This window comes from Manihot esculenta, chromosome 15, assembly GCF_001659605.2.
Source record: "Manihot esculenta cultivar AM560-2 chromosome 15, M.esculenta_v8, whole genome shotgun sequence".
NCBI classification, from domain to species: Eukaryota; Viridiplantae; Streptophyta; class Magnoliopsida; order Malpighiales; family Euphorbiaceae; genus Manihot; species Manihot esculenta.
The window spans coordinates 26,250,705-26,277,653 of record NC_035175.2 but is presented as its reverse complement, the minus strand read 5'-3'; the positions used below and the strand labels follow the sequence as shown (position 1 = coordinate 26,277,653).

Here is a 26,949-nt window from a genome sequence, read left to right as displayed (position 1 = left end):
TTCTTTATCTTTACTTAAAATCAACATCTCCAATAGAAACTTTCTTCTTCTCTTTTTCACTTTTAAATAATTTTTCTTTTTTTACTTAATATTTAAATTAAACAATTTCAGGACTCCTTGAAATCGACACTCATTCACCTTATCTACAAAATCTATTAAATCAAGAAAAGAAAAATTAATTTTAATTGATAAATTTAATGCCCTGTTAATTATAATCATATTATCATTTCTTTTGCATAATAATATATCTTTATATTAAAAATAACAAACTTCTTTATTAAAATACATTAAACACTTAAAAGATACATGAAAAATAATGTCAACTGTAAAAATTGATTTGATTTTTCTTTCGCATATAATTCATAGCAGATAATAAATTTTCACATTTAAATGTTTTGTGCAGGAGTAATCAAATCTCAACCTTCATTCCTTTGATTAAAATTTCTACGATATTAATGATCATAAAAAAAAATTCAGTATTTAATCCTAATATTATAAAAAAATTCATTAATTAATCTTTTTAATTTTAAAAAATATACTAAAACATTCTTTAACATTTTAAAAAATCTACTAATTAACCTCTTAATTAATTTTAACTATTAAATAAATATAAAAAATCTAAAATACTTCATACAAAAAAATTAATAAATTTTTTATAAATTTTAAAAATTAACTAATAAATTTTTTTAAAAGTACCTAAATAATTACCACTTAATAACTAAAATTAATAAAAAAATTAATTAATAAACTTTTTAAAATATTAAAAACATTTTAATATTTTTTTAAAAATCGAGAGACCAAACTAATTACTTTTCGATAACATAAGGACTTAATTGCAATTTTTCCATGATCCTTATCAATACAGTTGGAGATCATTTTTCAATTACAAAAAGTTTTTATCTAATAATATCAAGTAAATTGATCAATCATAAATTGAATATCAAGAATGAAGGATATGAATCAAACCTTAATAACAATCCAGAAACAAACCAGCATACATCAATTAATACTTAATATTTCATATAAAAAAAATCCAAAATTGTCTATACTTGGCCTTTTTTAAATAAAAAAACCTATCAACGTTTCTTTTAATCTTTCCATCAACATATTACAGACTAAAAAATTCAGTCACTCCTTATTTAAAGGAGTGTGTAGAAGAGGTGGAGTATGAGCTTCAGGATCTCTGAATAATCCCTTCTTACCAAAGTATGCTTCAATATTTCAAGTTAGACAACCTTTGAAACCTTTTCTAAGGGAATTTTCATTCAAATTTCTTCCTATGAACACAAGCTTGTTTATTCTCTTTTCATCAGATCCCCACGGCTTTCCATGACACCCATCTAACAGAGAATGCACACCCTGAAACAAACAGCACCGCATGAAAAATGGGGTAAGCTCAAAAAATAAATTAGATAAAGCATAGATGTTGCATCACAGAAAATTCAGAGCACCTGAAAAATATAACGCTGATCAGAATCAGCCACCGATAAGACACCTTTCATCCTGTACAGGTCCTCGCTATTTTCTTCAATTAGTCTTTCAAGCCAATCAGATACCTGATCATAATAGCTAAACTTTTATCTCAAACTAGTTAGGATCAGCTATTGTTAACCATATTTTGTATTCACCAAACTGAGCCTTATTTCGTATTCTCACCACTAGCTAAATGTTAAAACTATTTGCTCTCAAAAATTACAGGTGTGATAGAGAAAAGTCTGATAATCTCACCATTAAAAGTAGCCATGAATGGAAGGACGAGAGAAAGATGGAGAGGAGGAGGAGAGACAAAAAGAGAGAGGTGGGTGGAGGGAGGAAAAAAGAGGATGGTGGGTGGAGGGGGAGAGAGCCTCTATCTCTTTCCTTGTTTTCCACATAATATTATGTAAACATCCATTGAGATATTGATCATTAATTATACATGTATGCTAAAATGATAATTGATATTATTATGGACAGTTTTACATAAATTTCTTATTCTAAAAATTAAAATTTGATCCTCATCTTCAAAAATCAAGGGAAGAAATTACGATTTTTTTTATTTATTTTAATCATATTAAGTAAAATAAATATTAAATTTATTGTATTAAAAATAAAAAATAAATATTACTTTTAACTAATTTCGGTCAAAATATGTTTGCTGGATAAAATTAAGCAACGATGGAAAAAATTCGAGTTTTAGATTTTTCATTATCATACTTCTCTCCCTGTCAATGACAAAATAATAATATTAATGCCATTCAGTCTCCACGTCAATAGCTTCATTCTTAATTTTTAACAATAGGTTGTAATTAATACAAAACTTTGATATTAAACTAAAATTGATAAGAAAAAAATATCAGCCATAACTGAAAAAAAGCACTAAAATTTTGGCTTTTTCTTTACCATTTGGCCTAAATCTTATAGCATTTATATAGAACTTCATAATTTGTGACAAATATATCCTCTAGTCAATCTCAAGGCCAATTGCTCCAGTAAAATTTATGACAAGACATTTATGAGAAATAAAATTTTCTAAAAAGAATTTAGATTAGACAAAATGAGATTCAAGTGCTCCTTTTAATCAGAAAAAAAATAAAGTGTGTGGTTGTGCGTGTGTGCATATATATAGCAGAACAGCTAATCATCTATGCATTGAGGGAGATGTATATTGCGCTGGTACTTTACCTCATCGAGATCCAAAGTTCCCTCGGAGACAATACTGACACTAGAGACACTAGAATCATGCACATGGTCGTGATGAGATTTACATTCCTGATGATGATGCCCCTTATGATCTACAACATCAACCATAAGGAATTTTATACATTAGAATTGCTTGTTACGCAACTTCCAGTAAAATAACATCTATATATATGTAATCAATTATCTTATAAAATACTTAATCAATATATGTCCTTTTCATTAATCTTAACCATATCAACACTTCAAACAACTATTTTAACCAAACATATTTACATAGTTTTTTGCCTAACAACTATTTTTCATTCTATTACCAAATAGAAAAACAAAAATTATTTGAATAACAATTTCATAAAAGTGGTTCTGAAAAGAAAAACAGCAAAATATAACAAAATGCCAGACAAACTAATGCTATTTAGCACACCTACTCCTACCAATGGTGGTTTCAAAACCATAATGAAAGTTTTGAACACTCAATCAGTGTTGATGTTACCTAAGAATCTGTTAGGTAGGAACCCTAACACTTATAAGCAACAGAGAACAGAAAGAGATAGAAGAATAGGAATAGAAGAGAAATAGCAAGGAGATAAGAGGATAGAAGAAAGAGAGAGATACAGAGAATCGAAAGAATAGAAAGGAGGAGAGAATTATTATTGATTCTTCAAGAATCTGGAATGAATCTGTACATAGTTCCAGCACTCCTTTATACAAGATGTCCCTCCTAAAATAACTACCTTTAACTATCTCAACAGCTATAACTGCCTCCAACTATTCCTATACCTTTTCCTCTTATACGTGACAATACCCCCTCCATAAGAGCATGTTTGTCCCCAAGGATGCTGAAAATAAGGGAATTGAGCTTGGTTGAAGGCCCTGTCTTTCCAAGTAGCTTCTTCAGTAGTCAGGTTGGTCCATTGAACCAGACGTCGAATAACAGATTGGCCATCTCTTTCAACAGTCATTGTCTTGAGTATAGCAGCAGGAGCCACCAACAATTCTTCCTCCACCATACTAGGCAGCTGTGTTTGAGGAATTACACTGTCCCCCAATTTCTTCTTGAGTAGAGATACATGAAACAAAAGATTCATGGGAAGTGTTTTCTGGTAATTGGACTTTTCCTCCATACACTTCTCACTCCCTTCCTTACCCTGCTTCTCCATCTACAATGCCATGGCTGTCTTGGCCTTGCACTAGTGCCCAGGAAAAATTTATCTCTTACATCTATGGCAAAGTCTTGCTGGTTTGGTAGTGTTTACAGGGTTTGCAGCGTCCGTCTTAGTGGGAGCTTGGTTTACTGAACTGGTGCTGGTTGTGGAGTCAGGTTTAGTAGGGACATTGGAGGCACTTCTTGTGGTTGTGCTCTCATTTGGTGGCTTGGTGGAATAAGGGAAATTCTGATGTAACTGAGAAGTTTTATATGTCAAGGATTGGGAGTTACTGGTATTAGAGTTCAGCGCTGGTTTGTAGAAGGCGAATGTAGGCTTAGGGGCTAAGGTAGGATTTCCATAGCTTTGCAGTAATGGCTCCTGCAGCCTTGCAATTTCAAAGGCATGGGCAAGATTAGTGGGCCTCAACATTCTTACCATAGGCCTAATTTCATCTCGAAGCCCTCCAATAAACCCTGACAGGAAGTAGTATTCATCCAAGACAGGTACAAATCTTTCCATTCTCACCCTTATATCTTCAAATTTATCTTGGTAATCCTCCACAATCCCTTCTTGCCTCATCTTCAAAAACTCCTCCACAACATCTTCTAATCCTTGCTCTCCAAACCTCCTATAGAGAATCAGCCTCAAATTCTTTCAACAATTGGGTAATTCTCTCTCTACCCCAATTATTGTACCAAGAGTCAGCCTTGCCCATCAAGTAGAGGCTCGCTATGCTTACTCTTTTATCCTTAGGCACCTCATAAACTTCAAAGTACTTGCTACACTTCCTCAGCCATACCCTCGGATCACCCCCTTCAAAGGTTATCAAGTATCAACTCAATCTCGGGCAACATTTTCTTGAGCTGCTAGAATCCCATTCTGGCCATTCTCAGACTCTTTCAGGACTGGTAATGATGTCCTCTTCCCATGATTCCCATGGGATCTTTACTTCCAAGATTGTTATTTTCCCCATCCCCACTGATTCTTTCTCAACAGAATTAATATCCTTAACTCGAGTGCCTAACATTTTAGCCATAACAGCAGTCAATTCTTCCATGATAGATTGCCTTGATTCCACAATACTCCTCTTCACTTCCTCCCGCAAGTCTTTAAGATCCACTCTTAGCATTTCCACGTGCTTCCGAGTCTCGTGAGGCTTCTCACTTGATCTTCCAGTTCTGCCAGTTTAACAGCTTCTGGACCTACCACCACTGGTCGAGCCATCCTTGTGACCTCCGAAAGCAATTGGCAGTCTATGCCCACCCTCAAACAGCTCTTGTACCAATTGTTAGGTGGAACCCTAACACAGAACGATACAGAAACAGAAAACAGAAAGCGATAGAAGAATAGGAAGAAGAGAAATAGAAAGGAGATAGGAGGATAGAGGAAAGAGGAAAGAGGAAAGAGAGATAGAGAGATAGAGAGAACCGAGAGAATAGAGGGAAGGAGAGAATTATTATTGACTCTTCAAGAATTCTAGAATGGATCTGTACATAGTTCCAGCTCCCCTTTATACAAGGTTTCTCCTAAAATAACTGCCTTTAACTATCTCAACAGCTATAACGGCCTCCAACAATTTTTCCCTCCAAATACAATACTTATCCAGCTCTATTCCTATACCTTTCCTCGTATGAGTGACAGAATCATATAGTGTCAAAGGGAACAGAACATGTTTTGCAACACAAATTGACATTTAAATCTACCACTTAAGAATCTAGTTAAGGGAATTAAGAAATAAGTGAATATGCATATTAGCATGCATGCAAGCATGACCTGGAACTAGACAATACAAACTTGAAAGAGAATAATTTCTGGGCAAAAAACAATCCAGAATCTAGTAAAAGCAACAAAAGTTGTTACTAACATATAATGAATCACTATAAAATGATTTTTAAAGAAGGTTAGCAACTTCCAAAAGAAGTTATCAAAATGCATACAACCAACAAAAATTAGCATTGCCAAATCACCATAGACAATTGCTAATGTTCCATCCCGTCGAAGGTCAAAAATTATGTGAACTCTCAGATTCCATTAATACGTTATTCGCCACTCATAAATATATAAGCTTTTACTGCTAACCTAAAGATATGGAACGAAAGGAGCAATGTTGCGATAAAGACAGACAAATAATAAAGACTAAAGGGCAAAAACAGACAACCTTTTGCAGCCTCATGTTGATGCAATGCACTGCATTTATCATCCATATGAACTTCAGAGTCAATCCTGCACAAATCAAAACATCACAAACACAGCATTCCACAGATTGATACATGTATATGCTTCATAAATTTAATTGTATTATCCAGAAAATAAATATAAATTTAAATATAAATCACAGAAAATAAGGAATAAATGGAAATGTAAAAATCACACAAACACATATATATTTATGAGTTGCAAGTCAAAGACATGATAGCTGGGTGGAGCAGAGCAGGAAGCAACCTTTCAAGATCATATCCTCCTATTCCCAAGACAAAGTCCATGTCAACAGACCCATATTTGACCAGCCTAATCGGAGCCATGCCATTAATATGCTGATAAAAGAACCAAAAAACACACAAGTATAGAAATTCAATTGTACCTTCATAAGAGTAGATGCATGCAAAAAGCACCAAGTTATAAAGGTTAAACAGTAACAATCAAATAGTGGAAATACAAGTGAAAAAGCCTCATGTTAGAAGGTCAAGCCACTCCATTCTGTTCATAGCTTCCGCTAAATTGCCAAGACTGCAATTAACATCTCATTTAGCAAACTTTTTACATTTTCATTGTACAAGTTTTGTCTAACATAAGTACATGGTTGCTTCAGTTAAAGGAACAATAAAAACCAGTGAAAAATTAATCAAAGAGAAAACATGTATTGCTTGACTTAGTTGAAAACTGCTTCCAATAGTTCAGAGATGTATTTCTATAATTTATTGGTTCCAAGCAAACAAAATAAATCAACTGAAGTGGACACTAGCCTTCAATCATATGTAGAGAAATGATCATCCACTCTGCTTTCTATGTGGAAATAAAAGCATAATTTTTTAAATTTGCCTCTTTTATTGTCTTCATTCATAATGCCAGATAATAGAAAAATAAAGATGGACCATAAGAAATAAAATTAAACATGCATTCAGGGTACAGCTGGGCTGATTTGAAGAAAACTGAAGAGGCGACATATGGGGACAAGTGGTTTGTGAAAGGGCTTAGGTAATTATTTGCTCTTACTTCTTTCATATGATGGTTAATGTGATAACACATGTTAGTCATGTAACCCACATCTCCTAATCAAGTCGAATTACTGCCACTAGCTTATAGATAAAATGGTATCATATGTCAATCTGCATCAGGTTCAAGGCTGCTAAGTAGCTTTGTCTATCATGTTATGAGTTATGACTAAGTAGTGAAGATAGTGATATGTTGACCAGGAGTAGTGTAGATAGTGATATGTTGACCGTATATGACTTTCAGAGGTAGTGAGTTCGGAGGAAATTAGTCCAGAGGTAGAATAAGAAGATTCTATAGTAATTACAACTACTCTCCTCAGTCAGTTGTAACAGTAGAAAGCACTTATAAAGTTATAAGATCATGAGAAATATAAATAGAAACTTAATTGTAAAGTGAAAACTATACAATATCATTAATAATCAAAGATATCTCTGTTAGCTTTAGCTAGAGAAAGAATGGAGATGAGAAACCATTCTGAAAGAAAGGGGATGAGAAAGAGAGAAGAGAAAGAGATGAGAAAAAGAATGAGAGGGAGAGGAGAGATATTCTTTATTGAATAATTCTTCTGATGCCTTACAAGTGTCTTCTCTCTCACTTTTATACTGAATATCTTGGCTAATAGCCTCCTAACCACTTTTCCCTCCAATTTACATTCAGATACAATCTATTATTCTTGCATCACCCTTTGGTCGTCTCTTAAAATAACTCTAGTCTTGAGCAATTTCTCAGGGGCAATGACAACTTCATCTTGAATGAAGGCAAGCAACTACTGGCTCACCACCTTATCTTCTCCTACCTTTTTCTCGAGTAAAGATACCTGAAATACTGGGTGGACTACTGCATCGGGAGGCAACAGTAACTTGTTTGCTACCTGACCTACTTTCTCAGTAATCTTGTACAGTCATAATATCTAGTAGATAGCTTCAGCTGCTTTCTAACTGCTAAGGAGGTCTGTCTATAGGATTGAAGTTTCAAGTACACCCAATCTCCCACTTCCAAGACTCTGTCAGACCTCTTTTTATCAGCCATATGCTTCATTCTGCTCTGTAAACTTTGCAGATTCTCTCTTATTAATTGAGAATTGTGTTGCCTCTTCTGTAGAAATTGAGTTACTGTCTCCACTGAGCATTTCTCAGAGTGATGGAATGTGAGTAGAGGTGGGGGGTAGCCTCATAATGCTTGAAATAGTGCCATTTTAATGGCACTGTGGTGGCTAATATTGTACCACCACTCTTGCAGGGATAGCCATTTACTCCAAGAGCATGGTTGCTAGAAACAGAGGCATCTCAAATAACCTTCTAACCTTTGATTCAGTCTTTTCGTTCGCCATTTGATTGGGGGTGCTAGGCAGTGCTAAAGGCCAGCTTAGTTAACGTCTTGAAAAGATTCTTCCAAAAGAGACTTGTGAAGATCATGTCCCTGTCTCATACAATGGACTGTGGCTCTCCATGAAGTTTAGTTATTGACTCTAAGAACAACTTTGTAATAGTTTTGGCTGAAAATGGATGTTGTAGGAGTAGGAAGTGTGCATACTTCGTGAATCTGCAAATCCCCACTAGAATAGCTTTTTTACCTTTTGACTTAGGCAGCTGTTCAACAAAGTCCATTGTGATGTGTTGTCATGCTTGAGTAGGGATGGGTAGAGGTTGAAGTAACCCTGGAGAAGCAACATGTTCTACCTTGCATCTAGCACAGACTTCACACGCTCTAATCCATTCTGTCACTGTGTTGATCATGGCAGGCCAATAGAAGTGTCTGCTCAGTCTTACATAAGTGGCATTAATACTAGACCTAGAGTGCCCTCCCTGCTAGGAATTATGATATAGTCTCAACAATTCTTGTCTCAATGTTCCCTTAGACCCAACATACAGCCCGTTTCTGTGGTACAACACTCCTTATTTTATCTTCAAACTAGAATGGCTATTGAGATCAATAGCTAACTGAGTGATCAATTCAGCAGCATACAGATCCCCTTCATAACTGGCCAGCAACTAAGATACCAAGAGGGTTGAACTATGGACTGTAGTGCCATTAACAGCTCCTCACTACCTTCAGGTCTTCTTGAAAATATTGTTGCTCCATGTAGTTCATCCAAAAGATCATCAATTATTGGAATGGGAAACCTATCTTTTATAGTGAGATCATTCAGCCTCTTGAAGTCAATGCAAAACCTCCATATTCCATCCTTTTTCTTTACTAGCAATACTGGTGAGGCATAAGGACAGGTGCTGGGTTGTATAACTTCGGATCTCAGCATTTCCTCCACCTGTTTTTCAATTTGCCTTTTTGAAGTGAGGGTACCTATATTCAAAAATGCACTTATATTTCTGAAGCAGGATCCGCAGTCTTGGCTGATCATTGTATGTGTCTTCTTTTGTGACTTTATTGTTAGTAACATTTTGTCCTTCTTGCAACTGTATACAGAATATTGGTGTCTAGAAATCTTCTCCTTGTTTATGCATAAATTCTTACAGGCCATGACACTGCAGCAGTTTGGTGAATGGCATCACTCCTTTAACTACTCGCATTGTGATCTCCTTCCCTTGATACTTGAAGCTGACTGAGGAATCTTCAAAATCAAACAGGATTGGATTGAAAGACGTCATCCAATCGACCCTAAGGATCACATCAAAGCTGCCCATCTCTAACAGTCTAAAGTTAAACATGAAGGCATGTTGGTGAATTTTCCATTTAAAAGCAGGAGTCATGGAGTTGCTGAAAGTCTTCCTTCCATCAGCTACTGTCACAGGCATTGCAGCGATTTCCACCACAGGTATCTTTAATTCCTCAGCTACTCTAGTATCCATGAAACTATGTGTGCTTCCACTGTCTATCAAAATGATTAGCTTCCTGTTTTTATGCCTTTCTATTACTCTCACTGTTTCTGCCCCAAACTTCCCTTCCATTGCATGTACTGACAGAGTGACTTCCTCCTGTGTATCAGGTGTTTCTTCCTCAGCTACATCATGCCACAATTCTTCTCCTTCTTCATCTTGCCCTTGCACAGTCATTAATGATTTCTCCGGCCAAGAAAGTACTTCTCCCCACACTTGAAACAGGGTCTAGTGGTTCTTACATAATTTTGATTGGTGCTGCTGGCAGTTCACTGATTGTGAGAGCTCACAGTGGTGCCCTGGTTATTAGCTGGGGCTACTGAAGTGAATTTCTGATCAGGGTTGGTGTTTTTATGGAGGAAGGGATAATATTGGTTGGACAGTGATGGCTTATAAGTGTTTGGGAATGAAGAGTTGTTGTTTTTAAAACTAAATAGTTATTCCTGGCATCAGATGGATTCTTCTTGCCACAGTTAATGAGCTATTCTTGGAACTTGGCCACTTGGAAGGCTTGAGGCAAGGAGGAGGGCTTCATCATTCGCACCATGGGTCTAATATCAACCTTCAATCCACCTACGAACCCTGAGAGAAAGTATGTCTCTCCAAGGTTAGGCATGAATCTTTCCAATCTAACCCGTACATCTTCAAACTCGCTTTGGTATTCTTCCACCGTCCCTATTTGTCTCAACTTCATAATTTCCTCTACATCTTTCACAAAGATCCTTTTCAAAGTCTTCCCACTCATGTTTTCCTTCATTCTTGATCCAATTGTGGTACCAAGAATCAACCTTATCAATTAAAAAAAGGCTTGCAAGATTCATTTTCTTATCCTCCTATACTTCAAAGTATTTGATGCATTTTCTTATCCAAGCTCTAGGTGCATTGCCATCAAACGTAATCAACTTGATCTTGGGGAGAATTTTAGACATACCTTCCACCTCATTAGATCCAGCACTTCCAACTCACTGGCCTTTTAATTGCATCTGTGGATTGCTGTTTCCTCCAGGTGGAGTATCTAACCATCCCCGTCCTCCTATGGAAGCAGCGGAGTGTCCGGCGGACTGTCCAACCTCTTCGTTGACTCCATTATAAATTCCCTTCGCCTTTCCCACGCTTTGCAAGGCTACCAAGATTTGGTTCATTGAATCTTGGATTTTCAATGCAAGCTCATCTTTAATCCTTCTCGACTCTTCTTCAATCTTCAGAGTCAATTCTTTCTTATTCATCTTCGCTAGAGAAAATCTCATATCTCTCTCTTCGACTCCTCCTGTAGGGCCTGCATCTGGTCCTTCAATTCTGAAATTCTTGCAGATTCAGAGTTCTGTGCGTCCGCCGTCAATCTTGTTATTCTCACGAGTCTAGTGTGTCACTTCTGTACTGTTGTCCAATTCAAACCTTGCTCTGATACCAATTGCGAGCTTTAGCTAGAGAAAGAATGGAGATGAGAAACCATTCTGAAAGAAAGGGGATGAGAAAGAGAGAAGAGAGAGAGATGAGAATCAGAATGAGAGGGAGAGGAGAGATATTCTTTATTGAATAATTCTTCTGATGCCTTACAAGCGTCTTCTCTCTCACTTTTATACTGAATATCTTGGCTAACAGCCTCCTAACCACTTTACCCTCCAATTTACATTCAAATACAATCTATTATTCCTCTGGAACAATCTGTTATTTCCTCTAGTTCTGTGACTTATTATTTCTTCTGTGACTTATTTCCTCTATTCCTATAACATATAACAATCTCCTTTCTCTCTTCTACCATCTCTTCTCACTAATTCTCTTAATTTCACCCATTTCTATTACTTTTATAAACCAAGTCTCTTGCTATTTTTTTCTCTGCCTAATTCTCTGTTTCACAAGGCTATTCAGATCTAATACATAACAAATTGGTATCAGAGCTAACCTTCAAGAGGGCTTGAGATCCATTCAGGAATCAGGAATCAGGTTTCTTTCTTCTCTACTCTCTTCCTTCTTCCCTCTAAATTCTTCTTTCCTCTAAATTCTTCTTTCTTTTACCTGAAATTTCTTTTCTTTCTTACTTCAGTTCCTTCTTTTCTTCTTCTCAGTTTCCACTATTTCTTCTTCCTTCTTTCCCAGAAATTTCTTTTCTTTTGCCCTTTTAGTTTCCCTGAAATTTCTTTCCATCATTTATATCTTGAATTCAACTCATATTTTCTTCTTCTTTTGTTGATTTCCAGTTCTTTCTTCTATTCTCCTCTGTTGAATCCCACATCGGTTGTGGAAAGGGGTAATGTGCCCCTTATATAGGCCATAGGCACTCCTCCCCCTTGAGCTAGCTTTTGGAGTGAGTTAAGCCTAGCCCAAATTTAACATGGTATCAGAGCCTTCCCATCCGATGTTGGGCCTCCCATAAATGTGTCATGCACCAGTAAAAATTCTGGGCGTGAGGAGGTGTGTTGAATCCCACATCAGTTGTGGAAAGGGGTAATGTGCCCCTTATATGGGCCATAGACACTCCTCCCCCTTAAGTTAGCTTTTGGAGTGAGTTAGACCTGACCCAAATTTAACATCCTCCATAATTTCTCGTTTCCTTCATGTCAAGAAACATGTTTCATGAAATTCTTATTGTGTTTTGTTCTTTCTCACTTTCTTAGTTCCCTCTTTCCTTCTCAATCTGTATTTCAAATTTCTGCTCTATTAGGGTTTCGCAGCAAGAAATATATGATCCTTTCTTCTCAATTTTCCTCTCTTTCTTTCTATTTCTTCCTCTTCTCCCTCTTTCCTCTTTCTCGATACATTTCTTCTGTTGCTACTTCACAAGCAGACCATGGAAGTATTATCTTAGAACCAGAAGGTTCTTAAAAGGGAATGCTGGAAATTGTTGACAGAAGATTAAAAGAACACAAAAAGGAGTTGCTGAATCAAAAATGGAAACAATAGGATAAGTTGTTAGGAGAGGAAATATAAGGGCTGGAGAAATTTTCTCAAGCGATAAAACACAAAGAGGACATGGTAATTTCTCATGGTGGTGGGAAATTGATTCAAGAGGCAAAACCCAAAGATCCATCTCAAGGTTTGGACCTGCAGGAATTTATAGAAAATGAAAAGGAAATAGAAAAATGTTATGATGGTTTTCAAACCCCCCTCCCAATACCGGGCAAATAGTGGAGGCAATTCCCTTTAACGATGTGGACATTTAGCAAAAGAGCATCATAATGTAGAAATGTCCAATGCTCATGCTTCACTTACTGCTGAGGAAGAGCATTGAGTTGAAAACCCAACTTCCATAGCTTTTATTGAAATTGCACTGAGATAGAAGAAGTTGCAACTTTTACTAATACAGATGCATTGGAATAGTGTTTTGCACAAGGAGAGTAAAGAAAAGGAATCGCCAATAGGCAGCAAGTCACTGATGAGAAGGTTCTTCTTGGACAAGAAGAAATCAATTTTATATGCAAGGAAATTAGGTGCTGGAACAGTGAACGAAGCTCCCAATTTGAGTTGTAAACCTACAGAAATGCTCAAGCTAAAATATACAATCAGTCATTCTCAAAGGAAAGATTTGTGGAATAAATATGCATGTGACTCTCATCTTCTCAATGTCAATTTTATTCAGATTGCAGTTGGAACTGGGAAGGCAAGCTACAATATGGTATTGGTAGGTTTCTTATGGCTTCTCGATATAGAGATATTCTTGTTCTTGGAGGAAGTTTATTAGCTGAGATCATGTAACAGGTGATACTCACAGAGAATGGGTTCAAAATAGGAGAAGGTAGAGGAAGAAAATGTGTTAATACTGTAACATTTACCGCTCAAAGAAAATGAAAAGACAAAAAGATCTTGCAGCTGTTGGCCACCCATAAGGCTCTCCTTGATGCTGCACCAAAGGCTGCAAAAGAGGTTCACTAGCAATCCAAAACCTTTGAGGGTCTACTATAGGCAAAGGAAGAGAGACACACGAGACCAGTCCAGGTAAAAGGGAGAATCGGGACAGCTGGAAATAGAGACAAAACGGGATAATTCAGTTAGTGGGAATCACGAATGACAATCAATAGGGAATGATTGCTGCTTGGGATCAAGGAATAGATAAATAGAGGGATAGTCATGACAATCAATAGGGAATGATTGCTGCTTGGGATCAAGGAATAGATAAATAGAGGGATAGTCACAATAGAGGGTATTATCTATATTCTTATTTTATACTCTAAGAAAGCATTACTGCTTTGGCTAGCTTGAGCTAGACAGGAGATTTCTCCTGAAATCCTTATTGTATCCTCTGAGGAGGTTCTTTTTGAATAAGATTAACACTTTTGCTTGTCATATACTCTCTTAATTGCTTCTCACTCTATCATTTTTTGTCCGACCTGCCGGTGCTGTCATGGTTTTAAGTCACATCCACAATCACGGGTAATGAAAACAGGTTACAACATAGTAGCGGCCTGACGCTACGCAAATTTTTCAAATCAATTTGCGAAATTCATAAAATGACATGATATCAATAGATTTAATTGAGAACAATATATACAAATATATAATAAACATAAATATATCAAATACATACTTTTAGCTTAAATTAAATACCATATAGAAATTTACCAACTTCACTACCACCAAAAAGAACGTTGTGCAGGTTCTTGTTGATCTTGACTTTGGCTTTTCGAGTTTTAATTATTAAGGTGATGCTGCTAATATTGTTGTGGATCAAAATTGAATAAGAAACCACCACCTATATCATTAGGATCAGCATAAGTTGGCTCACCATAAGTTGGCTATTGAGGGTACGATTTGGAAGAGGGTTTGTCGGTCGATTTGGAAGAGGGTTAGGTCACAGCATTGGTTAACAAGATTGGGCAACTCAACGGTGTTTTTGGCAGAGGTGAAGGAGGTGGTTTCTTATTCAATTTTGATCCACAACCAATGCTGTGACCTAACCCTCTTCCAAATCGACCGACAAAACCTCCTTCACCTCTGCCAAAAACATCTCCAAAGCCACCTCTTCTTCACGACCTACCAATACACCGGTGAACAACAGGAGGTTCGGACATTACACCCATCAAGAGTTTCTTGACTTGAGAGCGAAAGGTCTCTGCTATAAGTGTAAACAACCTTTTCAGCCGATGCATGAATGTTCAAGTAAGTCCCGGTGTGCAATTATTGTAAGAGAAGATGAAGAAATTTCGACAGAGGAAAAAGCAGAATTTGGGGAAGTGGCTTCCGAAATTCCTAAGGTAACCATAACTGATGAAGCTCATTTCTCTAATAAGTACTTCTTCACCCAAGACGATGAAATTGAAGACTAGGGTAAGTCGGCAACCAATAACCATTATGATTGAAAGCGGCGCAACACACAATTTTATTTCTACTCAATTGGTTTCTTAGCTACAAATTGCTGCGGAGACCACTCCCACATTCGGAGTGAAATTGGGAAATGGGCACAGGGTGGAATCATTTGGAAGGTGTCACAATATTGGCATTAATCTGGGACCAATTGAAATGTCAGCAGACCTTTTTATTTTTCCCCTTGGCGGTGTAGATCTGATTTTGGGAATGGCTTGGTTGGAATCTTTGGGGAGCATGCAAATTAATTAGGCAACCAAATACATGACATTTTAGTATCAAGGACAATTGGTCACGCTATCGGACAATCCAGCTCTCACTAAAGCTCTAGTTTCGGATACTCAAATACAGAAACTCAAGGATGTTGAACTCTCAATGTTGTCATAGGAGATTGATGGTAGTCAGCCTTCTTTCTCAATAGAGGCCAGAATCAATCAATCTCAGCAGCAGGAATTGGACCAAACATTAACTCCCTTTAAGGAATTGTTCTCTGATGTGACAAGCCTACCTCCAAGCAAAGACACTGATCATAAAATTCCTCTAATAAAGGGCACTAGTGCAGTAAATGTCCAGCCATACTGCTGTGGACATTTTCAAAAAGATGAAATAGAGAAACTGGTGGCAGAAATGTTAGCAGCAGGAATCATTCGACCAAGTTGTAGTCCTTTTTTTCGAGTCCAGTCTTGCCTAGAGATGTTGTGTCGATTATACGGCCTTAAACAAGGTAACTGTGCCACACAAATATCCAATTCCGGTAATCTCTGAGTTACTAGATGAGTTGAATGGCGCGAGATACTTTTCCAAATTGGATTTAAAATCAGGATATCATCAAATCAGAGTTGAAGCAAAAATTCCTAAAACGGCATTCCGCACCCATTCGAGTCATTACGTGGTTATGCCATTCGGCCTTACCAACGCTCTAGCAACATTTCAAGCCACAATGAAAGATCTTTTTCGACCCTATCTATGTAAATTCATTTTGGTTTTCTTCAATGATATCTTAACTTTTAGCAAGACATGGGTGGACCATTTGGCACATTTGCAGATAGCATTGCGGCTATTACTGAAAGAGAAGTTTAAGGTCAACCAGAGAAAGAGTTCAATTGGGAAGACAGTAATTGAGTATCTCGGCCATGTGATCACATCAGGGGGTCGCAATGGAACCTTATAAGGTTTTCAGTGTATTGAAGTGGCCAATTCCAACAAATCTAATAGCAATACAGGAATTTATTGAATTGACCGGTTATTACCGATGCTTTATTAAGGGATATGGGTCCTTTACTCAACCTTTCACTCAACTACTTAAAAAAAGAAAATCAAATGCCCTTTCAATGGCAAAATTCAATAAAACAAGCCTTTGATAATCTTAAGAAGGCTTTAGTTTCTTCTCCAGTTTTAGCAACCCCTGATTTCTCCAAAACATTTATTATCAAAAGTGATGCATCTGGAAGGGGTGTGGGGGCAGTTTTGATGCAAAATCGACGCCCAATAGCATACTTCAGCAAAGCCTTCTCTCCTAAAAATGTCAGTAAGTCCACATATGAGAAAGAAATGATGGCTTTAGTATTGGCTATTCGGCATTGAAGGCCATATCTTTTGGGCCGCAAATGTTGTTGTACATTCATACACCAGCTCAACAAGATTGAGAGCTAAGTTGCTTGGCTATGATTTCAAAATTTTGTATAAAGCAAGTAAAACAAACTCTGTAGCCGATGCATTGTCCAGGAAAGATAAAGAGTATGAGTTATAAATTTTGAGTTATTCTCAATGGGTTGACCAGAGTATGATTGCAAAAGAAATAGAAGTTGACTAACACCTTCAACAGATCATTCAACAGTTGAAGAAGAAACCAAATTCTCATGGAAATTATTCCTTGACTCAGAACAGATTGTTTTACAAAGGAAGGTTAGTAATCCCTGCAAATTCTTCATACGTTCCAAAGTTATTAGCTAATTTCCATGCTTCTCCAACAGGTGGCAATTCAAATGCGTTTCGAACATATAAAAAAATTGCAGCCAACCTATTCTAGCTTGGAATGATGAAAAAAATTAAAAGTTTTGTGGCAAAGTGTTTAATCTACTAAAGGAACAAATATGAGGCAGCCTCACTTGCAAGTTTACTACAGCTCCTACCAATTCCTACAAGAGTTTGCGAGGATATATCTATGAATTTCATCATAGGGTTACCCCAATCAAATGGTGTGGATGCTATTTTGATAGTTGTGGATCGCTTCACCTAGTATGCCCATTTCTATGGCCTGTGACATCCCTATTCAGCTAAGTCGGTAGTTGAATTATTTGTCAAGGAGATCGTTAAATTACACGAGATGCCTCGCACTATTGTTAGCGACATAGATCCTATTTTTATAAGTTCTTTCTGGTCAGAGCTATTTTGACTACAAGGAACTCAGTTGAAGATGAGCTCAACGTATCACTCGGAAACAAATACAGATGGTCAGACAAAAGTCTTAAACAGAAGGCTGAAAACTTATTTAAGATGTTTTGCATCAGAATTCAAGCCACCACACAGCTATAGACATGTCTCCCTTTAAGGCAGTTTATGGTCGACCCCCTCCCACATTGCAGTAATACTTGGAGAAACTAAAGCAGAGGTTGTAGCTCAGGAGTTGCTCACTCGAGATGAGTTGTTAAGCCAATTGTCTTTCAACTTAAAGAGGGCCCAACAAAGAATGGTTGAAACAACCAACAAACATAGGAGGAATGTAGAGTTTGAGGTGGGAGATTCAGTGTTTCTCAAAATTTGACCCCACAGACAAACTTCTCTTAAGCCTACAATCCATGCCAAGCTGACAGCCATTATTACGGTCCATTCCATTATTCAGAAGGTAGGAAAGGTAGGAAAGGTCGCTTATCGTCTAAAATTTACCCTCTAAAATTACTCGAAAAAGCAAGGATTCAACCTGTGTTCCATGTATCATGACTGAAAAAGGCAGTAGGACAGCATATGATTACCTTAGCACTACCTAAAGGGTTGGAAGTGGAGGAGAAAGGATTTGCACCTGAACAAATTCTACAAAGGAAAACGTCTCTAAATCATCCTACAGGCAACAAACTACTAATTAAGTGAGAAAGGAAAGAGGATGAAGCTACATGGATGGATTACACGGACTTTATCAACCAATTTCCTTATTTTAGCCTTGTGGACAAAGGTGTTAATCAGGAAGGAGGCATTGCCAGCAATCCAAAACCTTTGAGAGTCTACTATAAGCAAAGGAAGAGAGACATAGGAGATCAGTCCAGGAAAAAGGGAGAATCAGGACAGCTGGAAATAGAGACAAAAGAGGATAATTCAGTTAGCGGGAATCATAGATGACAATTAATAGGGAATGATTGTTGCTTGGGATCAGGGAATAGATCAATAAAGGGGTAGTCACAATAGAGGATATTATCTGTATTCTTATTTTATTCTCTAAGAAAGCATTACTACTTTGGCTAGCTTGAGCTAGACGGGAGATTTCTCCTGGAATCGTTATTGTATCCTCTGAGGAGGTTCTTTTTTAGTAAGATTAACACTTTTCCTTATCATATACTCTCTTAATTGCTTCTCACTCTATCAACTAGCAAGTTTCATTCTTGAAGACAAGAATGCCTTCAAGGAGTGGAGAATGTATGACCAACGAATAGAGTAGCTAGTGATATATCACGATGTATTTGACTTTCTAAGTTAGCGAGTTTGGAGGAAATTAGTCTAGCAGTAGAGTAACTAGATTTTGTATTAGTTAGTCAATTGTAACTACTCTCCTCAATCAGTTGTAACTGTAGAAAGCAGTTTTAAGATATAAAAAGTATAAAAAGAACTTACTTATAAAGAGGAAACTATCCAAGATTATTAATAATCAAAGAGATCTCTTTTCTCGCTTCTTCTATCTACTCTCTCTAATTCTTTCTCAATTTCTGCCATTTTTTCAATTTCTTTTCTTAACCAAGTCTCTTCCAATTCCTTACTCTGCCTAATTCTTTGTTTTGGAATGCTGTTTACATTTGACACATAACACATCCAACTGGTTACCTCTTCATTTTATCTGTTGGTAGCATCTTGTTTAAAATGAATTGCAATAAAACATGGAACATCCTTTTTGAAGTACTCTTAATTCGCTCATGCTAGTAAGAAGTCAATAACCATTTGAAAATCTCATCAGTTTCTGATAATAAGCAACTGGTTCTTACCACAAAGGGCATGAAATGAAACCAAGAAGTTAGAAGTGTCTCATCCACCAAGATGGCAAGGTAAGTTTTAACATGTCTATCAAACTTCCACCCCTCCTTTCCCCTTCACCTATATGCAAATGCTTACACACTCAAATGCCTCATAAGAGATCACATGACAACAATACCTAACAAGTTTAGTAGAGCCTATCCTTTTTCCATTCTTTATTCTTACTTATTTCTTCATGACTTCACTTAACAGTAACACAAAGATGTGCAAGAGAAACCTTACCTTGATTCTCTTTGTCAAACTTTGTAATTCAGTCTCAGACACCAAATCTATCTGCCAAAAGAATAGAATAAACTGCTAAAGATGGGAATTCATTTTGTTTTAGAGGCAACTGAAGTATCAGGAAGTAAGTATACCAAATTGATAAATCAACAACCATAGGCCAACACGATCGAGGGAGAAAATTGACCTTGTTCAGTATAATGCGGTCAGCATATGCAATTTGTTCTACTGCCTCATTCACCACAAATCTGGGTTTAACTTCATTCAAATGTTGCATGGCATGTTTGGAATCGACCATTGTAACAACTCCATCCAGTTTCACATGACGCGAAACTAGTTCATCAGAACAGAATGTTTCTATGACAGGACCTGGCTTAGCAAGTCCTGCAAAAAGGATTTAATCATTTAGTATACTAGTCAAACTTCGTTTACTACTTGAAATGCAGTTTAGAAGTTAACTCATAAATTCTGCTTCACCAAATGCCAATGTAAGAAGCATGCATTCATATTCTCCAAGTAAAAAAAAAAAAAAAAAATAGATGCTATCATGAAACTGACCAAGAATGAGGAGGTCATACTTGACATGACACCCTTAGAATTTGACACAAATATATAAGCATAGAAGGGAGATAATAGATTTTTCATTAAGCACAGGATACTTGACAATAGAAAAGGATTTCATCAAACCATAAATTCTAAAATTATAATTTACATGCTCATGAGAATGAGATACTGTAGTTTTAAAATTGTAGAACTAAACTGAGATTTGGACAAGTACGACATTCAACACTCTAAATTTACTATCATAGCTTCACCAAAACTGTCTTAAGTTAAACAGGGAGAACAAAAAGGATACCAAGTTGATCCCACATCAAAAAAATGCAGTATTAACAAGTCAAATGATCATAAATTACCTGTGGTTTCAATAACAATGTGATCAAATTTATCCCTTTTTTTCTTGACCAACTCCAATAGCATTTTAACTAGATCTCCCCTCACAGTGCAGCACAGGCAACCATTATTAACCATAATTATATCGTCACTAGCAGAAGAATGGCTAGCAACCAATGATCCATCAATGTCCACCTCACCAAACTGCAAAGGCAGAAATAAATAAATACAACACAAAGGCACGACAAATCCATTCCAATGTTACCAAATCAGTGCAAACCTAGCAATTTGCAATGTGATTCCTATTTTGACATCTAAACAGACAAAAAATTTTAATCTGACAAACTTTTCCGTTTCATTACCATGATGCTTGAATATCAGAATTGGGATAATAGAAAAGACTACAGTTGGTTGAAGTTAGATACAACATTATATGTAGAAGATTTATTAGACATAAAATGTTGAGACCTCATTCTCTATGACAGCAATCCGCTTGCCATGTTGAGATGTCAGAATATGATTGAGGAGCGTGGTCTGCATTAAGAAACCCACAAAGTCAACTAAAACCAATGCACAAACATTAAGATTCTGTTATTTACACCATGAAAACAAATTAGAACGACCCAGAAAGCATATCATAAATGAAAGAGCAATCAATGGAGCTAACCTTCCCAGAACCGAGAAACCCAGTGATTACAGTGGCTGGAACGCGATTATCGAGGCTGAGAGCAGCGTCATCAGCTCCTTCAAAACCGTAATCAGAGGCAGAGACCATGCCCCTGGAATTTTGAGGACAGATATCATTTTCTGGGGGAATGATGGAATGAACATTTCGAGGGAACTGGGAAATTGGCGAAGTTTTGTGGAGAGCAGGCTGCAGAAGTTGGTGGAGGTTCTTGGGTGAAGTTCTTGAAATTAGGAACCTGACAGCCATTTTGGTCGTCTGAGGTGAAGGAATCCAGAACCTAAAGCTAAAACCCTGCTTAGAGGGCGAGGGTTTATCACAGTTACTAGCTTTTTATTTAAGCCGCGTTGCTCCGTATTAACATTTGTAGTTTATTTTAGGAAACATGACAAAATCTTGTGTATTCGAGAATTTTCACGCGAAGGTTTAAGGTTTACTTCGCGATAAAATAACAACGTTAGTAAATGTCTCGATTCTGCGAGGCATTTTAAAATTATATATAATTCTTTTTAACAAATTAAATTCATTCTCTTTAACCCAGTGATAAGCTAATAAAAGGGAGAAAAAACTTTTTCAATTTAACCCACCAAAATTAATATCTTCCAAATGCAAGAGGAAATCGATTGATTGAAATTTTTTAAGGTTGCATATGATTTCTAATCTCATCCATCGGCTTGAGGAACTCTAATTTGCAATGTTGAATTGGGTTTTCATTTCATTATAACAAAAGCAATTGAAAATCAGCAGAGGCCATTGGGGCTCCGATTTTGTATGAGGTATGGCGAAATCTCTGTGTTAACTCTATGATGTAACTTTTTCATGAAAAATAAAAGTGGAGAACTATGGGCAATTATATAATATTGCATGTAACTTGTGCCCAGTGTAAATATAAGATACATATTATTAAGTCAATATTTTACCCAATTAATGTACGGAAAATTCATTCTTTCCTTAGGCATGCAAGTTTTTATCGATGATTTATTAAAAAATTTTCAAAAAAGCTCTTATTGCAATAGGATGTTGAGTTTACTTTTGATAATTCTTTCAATGAGGTATTAATCATTGCAGTAATACAGCCCTCTGATTTGAGTCAACCTTTTAAAATTATGTGCAATGCTAGCAACCGGACTATGGGCGTTACTCCTTTATATAATAATTTATATATTTTTATTATAGTTTTTGATAGAATACAACAAATACGATTACATCATAGTTTTTCAGGTGGTAGTTAGGGGAAGAGGCTATTGTCTTAGTTAGTTGTGCTCACGTTTTTATCATGCATGTGATATGTTTATGCACGTATATACATCAGTATATATTTGTATACGTATATATGTATTATGTGCGGGGGTGGATGTAAATGTCAATGACTTCATTGTCCTTTCATTTTTTTTATTTAGTATTTATATTGCATCAAATTAATGTGTTTTTCAGTTATTGAGTTGTATTTGAATGTCTTGTTCTATATTCCTACAGGACAAAGGCATTGATGAGGTTGTCCTGAAAGCCCCAGGTAGAGCTATCAACAAAACTGTGATGATTGCTAAATTACTAAAGGTCTGTATTTGATTTTACAATAAATGTATAAATTTTTTTTTGGTTGTTGGATGTCTTGTGTGCCATAGCAATATTTATGTGGAAAAATCTTCTTGAAATGGAGCAATTTCTCGTTCCAATGATGTGAGTTATGATATTTTATGTAAAAATTTAGCAATTGTAAGGCAAAATACGTGTTGATACATTTTGTAATATACAATATCTACTTCATTTATATTTTTTTCGTATCTCTCACATGTTATGTGGTAATGCACCACTTGCAGAGACGAATTGTTGGTCTTCATCAAATCACATCAATTGGATCTATTGATATAACTGACACATGGGAACCCTTAGAAGAGGGCCTACTTCCGTGAGTATCCGAAGAACTTTATCTACGTAGTTGTTTATGCTGAAATATTATTATTACAATAATTCTTATAACTGGTGCTTATCTACTTGTTGCAGCCTAGAAACCACCCGCCATGTTTCAGTTATCACAATTACCCTATCTAGGAAGGAGCTTAACATGTCTTCTATTGGGTAAATAGCAAAACTAAATATCCATGTTATGATCATGTTTGTATGATGAATAAATGTTGGATTTTGGAGATAATATATTCTTATAGAGGCAAATTCAGATCAAATTTAATCTTATAAATAGGTTCATATTCAATGTGATTGGAGAGTAAGGTTTAGTTTTATAATTTATATTCAAATTGATTAGAGAGTAAAGTTTAGTTTTATTTTCTATATTTTATAACTTGTATCAGTAAAAGGAGAATAGCTTACCTCCACTGAGTCTCTTTTTCTTTTTGGTGATAAAATTTGTCTGTGTGAACCTTGGTATCTGTTTGCAAGCCTTTTTCAGTTTGTGTGTTTTTGAGTGATTTGTCTATGGTTTTTTCGATTGAGGTGTGAATATCTTAAAATTGATTTGCAATAATAAGTGAGTATTTGTAATGTGAATTGATTTATGATTTTTTTGGGATTGATGCTCGATTACATATAATTGGGATTGATCTAGCATGTTGTTGGGATAGAAAGTTGAGGTAACTAACCAATAGAAGTGGGGGATTTCAAAAACTTAGATTTCTTGTGGTTTCCGTATTAGCAGGTCTAACTATGCTATTTATATCATTTACTTCTAGCGAAGATAATATATGGTTGCTTTATCAAGTAAAGAACCAATTTTGGGGGCTTTTTGCATTAAAAAAAAAAAATTCTTAAACCCTAGTCCGCGAGAAAAAATTTTCCGGATCAGGGTGAATCGGTCCTCTACCGCGCACTTATAAAATGCGGCAGAGAGTCATTAATTAAAAATTAAATTTTTTTAAATAAAAAAAAATTCTACCGCACTTTTGAAGTGCAGTAAAATTTGATTTAACATTTTTTTTAAAATAAAAATTATACCGCAAAGTAAAAGTGCGGTAAAATGTTATACAAATTTTAAGAGAATTGCAAACATTTGAATCAATTTCTCAATTTTCAAATTACCGCACGTCGTGCGGTAATCCTATTATATTAATTTTATTTATTTATTTATATATAAAAAATATATATAATTATAAAAATTATATTAATATTAATCATTTAATATAATTAAAATTTAATATAATAATAATAATCATATATAAATTTATTTTAATAATTAAAATTATATATATATATAACATTGTAATTATATTTATTTTAAAAATAATATCATATATTTTATATTTATTTATAGAATTTATTATTTTTTTTAAAATTATATTTATAAATAAATAAATAAAATATTTATGAATCATAAAAATTTAAAAAAATATATATATAAATATTTTGTCAAATTTATAGCGTATTTCTGTCAAGACATGTGTTACGACTTGAGTGATACGTCGTGCATTACTCCACCTGAAAATATTATTAAAAAAACGCAAGAATTTAATATAAATGCGTAACATGTAAATCATAATAATGTCATAATAAGTATAAACTACTAACCGACTTCCCAGTTGAGCATCATTATGTGGGTCTCGTATATTGATAGATGGTGATATTAAAATAAATCGATCACATGCCCATATCTGTAGGATGTGTAGAGTTCCATCTAATTGAGATACTCTAGGATCAGTGGTCCGACAAAGTTCTCGATATAACCAGGCAAGACAAGCTGAACCCCAACTATACATGCTTGCTCTATGTAAATTAGCAATTAGCGGTAGAAACATTAGGTTCACCCTACTAGGATTCCTATCAGTGAATAAGGAACCCCCAATGATCCGCAGAATATAAGCACGGGCATATCTCTGGACCACGTTTTCATCAGCATCATCTGGTAGCTCATTAAAATTTTCGACTAACCAACTTAATGGCAACGAGCTACCCCGCATTATATTAGTGGGAGGTACGAGTCCTAAAGTATCTTGACAGTACATCATCCAATTGATAATAGAATTACCAACAACAGTATCTCCATCAATAGGTAGGCCGAAAATAACACCGATGTCCTGAAAAGTAATTGTACACTCTCCCACTGGCATCATAAATGTGTGTGTTTCAGGACGCCATCTCTCAACCAGTGATGTAATTAAATGATGATCCAACGAAAAGAAGCCTAATCTGACAGCACCATAAAATTCAAAAATTATGAGATAGGCTTCAATACGGGGTGAAAATCCTGCTTCAAAACACTCGCAGATCGCCTACAATGTAGTGGCTCATTTTCAATCTCCTCATTCCAAACTGACTGTGATCTATGAGACTGTTGTTGTGTCAATAAATGTAACGACCCTAATATGGACCGTCACCGGCGCTAGGATTCAGGTCGGCTTAAGGCCGCCAGAACCCGTAGCAAGCCTGCTATACTCTCTGTGTACCTGTAAAACTCATACATGATCATACATTTTCTGTGAAAAATAAAAACGCTTTTCTCTATACCAAGGCTTAACCTGTGCATGCACTATTGTACTCTGTACTCTGTACTCTGTACTCTGTACTCTGTACCCCTGACTAGAGCTTGCTCTAGATGGGTTAACTCATACCTGTTAAGCCTGGTTTTTCACATACAGTAAAACATATATACAGATCCAGATCATGTACAAAACATACATCACTAAGTCAAGCACATTTCTAACTTTATACACAACTATTACAGCTCTTTCATATTACATGTCCACTCTAAGCGATTACAAATCTCTTTACTCTTTCTGTACCCTGCTGGACTGTCCCTGTATACTGAACCTGCAAAACTGGGGTTAAGGAAGTGGGATGAGCTCTATAGCCCAGTGAGTAGAACAGTAAAACATCTCAGTAAAACATGATCTCATGGAATGCGTCATAACACATACAAACCACATCAAGAGTAAACCTGTCACCACATAGTCCCAGTAACTCTGTGCCAGGGCGTAGAAGCGAGCACCTGGTCTTCCTGTCATATATGTATATGTGTATATAACACCTCTGTACTTACCATTGCCAGGGCGTAGTCAAAGGCTCCTGGACTTTACTATATACCTGCCAGGGCGTAGTCAAAGGCTCCTGGTCTTTACTATACCTGCCAGGGCGTAGTCAAAGGCTCCTGGACTTCCTGTCTGAGACTATTGGATCATTCAGCATTTACCCACATCAACAACTAACTATGCAATGCACCATATTCGTGGATACTAATGCAATCACCCTACTGCATAATCATGATGCATGAGATATGCTAAAAACAGTCCATTGTGCAAGTTAAACAAAGTTAAGTTTAGTTCCACTCACCTCTGGCTATCTGGACTGACTGACGCTGCAGGCTCTGTAACCGCGGGAGCAGAACTCACTGCTGCTCTCTCTGGTTCCTCTGGTCTGTACCTATACAGATGGACGCAAATGAGGGACCAAACTAGCTTATGACTAACTCTCATAAACGCCCTAAGAATCCCCTTAAACTCACTCTTGCAGGACTTATCTACCAAGTCCTACAACTGCTCTTTTAACTCTTTTAACTCTGCTGGCGCCATCCTGTAGGGAGGAATAGAGATAGGTCTCGTACCTGGCAGCAATTCGATTTCAAACCCTATCTCCCTATCAGGTGGTAGTCCTGGCAAATCGTCTGGGAACACATCGAGAAACTCTCGGACTACTGGTACTGTGGCTGGTTCCCTAATCGGACTGTCTAGCTCTCTCACATGAGCTAGAAACCCCTGACAACCCCTCCTAAGCAATCGACGAGCCTGAAGGGCTGAAA

At 36.3% G+C, this 26,949-nt stretch overlaps 1 protein-coding gene and 1 long non-coding RNA gene across 2 annotated transcripts; one reads left to right on the top strand and one right to left on the bottom strand.

Annotated features, from left to right (window-relative positions):
- Window positions 1–952: 952 nt before the first annotated feature.
- On the bottom strand, window positions 953–21,579 carry LOC110602153 (P-loop guanosine triphosphatase YjiA). The gene is made up of 10 exons (XM_021739592.2): window positions 21,189–21,579; window positions 20,990–21,055; window positions 20,545–20,725; window positions 19,818–20,014; window positions 19,631–19,681; window positions 6,270–6,361; window positions 5,986–6,050; window positions 2,665–2,774; window positions 1,452–1,556; window positions 953–1,359 (listed from the first exon to the last, which is right to left on the bottom strand). Exons 1-10 carry the CDS (start codon window positions 21,453–21,455, stop codon window positions 1,222–1,224), a joined length of 1,272 nt encoding a protein of 423 aa, XP_021595284.1. The 5' UTR covers window positions 21,456–21,579; the 3' UTR covers window positions 953–1,221.
- Window positions 21,580–22,696: 1,117 nt separating this feature from the next.
- On the top strand, window positions 22,697–23,273 carry LOC110602699. Its single transcript, XR_002486013.2, has 3 exons — window positions 22,697–22,763; window positions 23,027–23,115; window positions 23,211–23,273. It is a non-coding gene; the product is annotated as an uncharacterized LOC110602699 (long non-coding RNA).
- The last annotated feature ends 3,676 nt before the right edge of the window (window positions 23,274–26,949 follow it).

What these genes read in the sequence shown, in the direction of transcription:
- LOC110602153 (XM_021739592.2), bottom strand. Translation starts at nt 21,455, where the DNA reads ATGGCTGTCAGGTTCCTAATTTCAAGAACTTCACCCAAGAACCTCCAC. An exon ending in GGAGGATATGATCTTGAAAG is followed by an intron (nt 6,051 to 6,269) that starts GTTGCTTCCTGC and finishes TGATTTGTGCAG; the next exon opens with GATTGACTCTGAAGTTCATA. An exon ending in ATCAGCGTTATATTTTTCAG is followed by an intron (nt 1,360 to 1,451) that starts GTGCTCTGAATT and finishes TGTTTGTTTCAG; the next exon opens with GGTGTGCATTCTCTGTTAGA.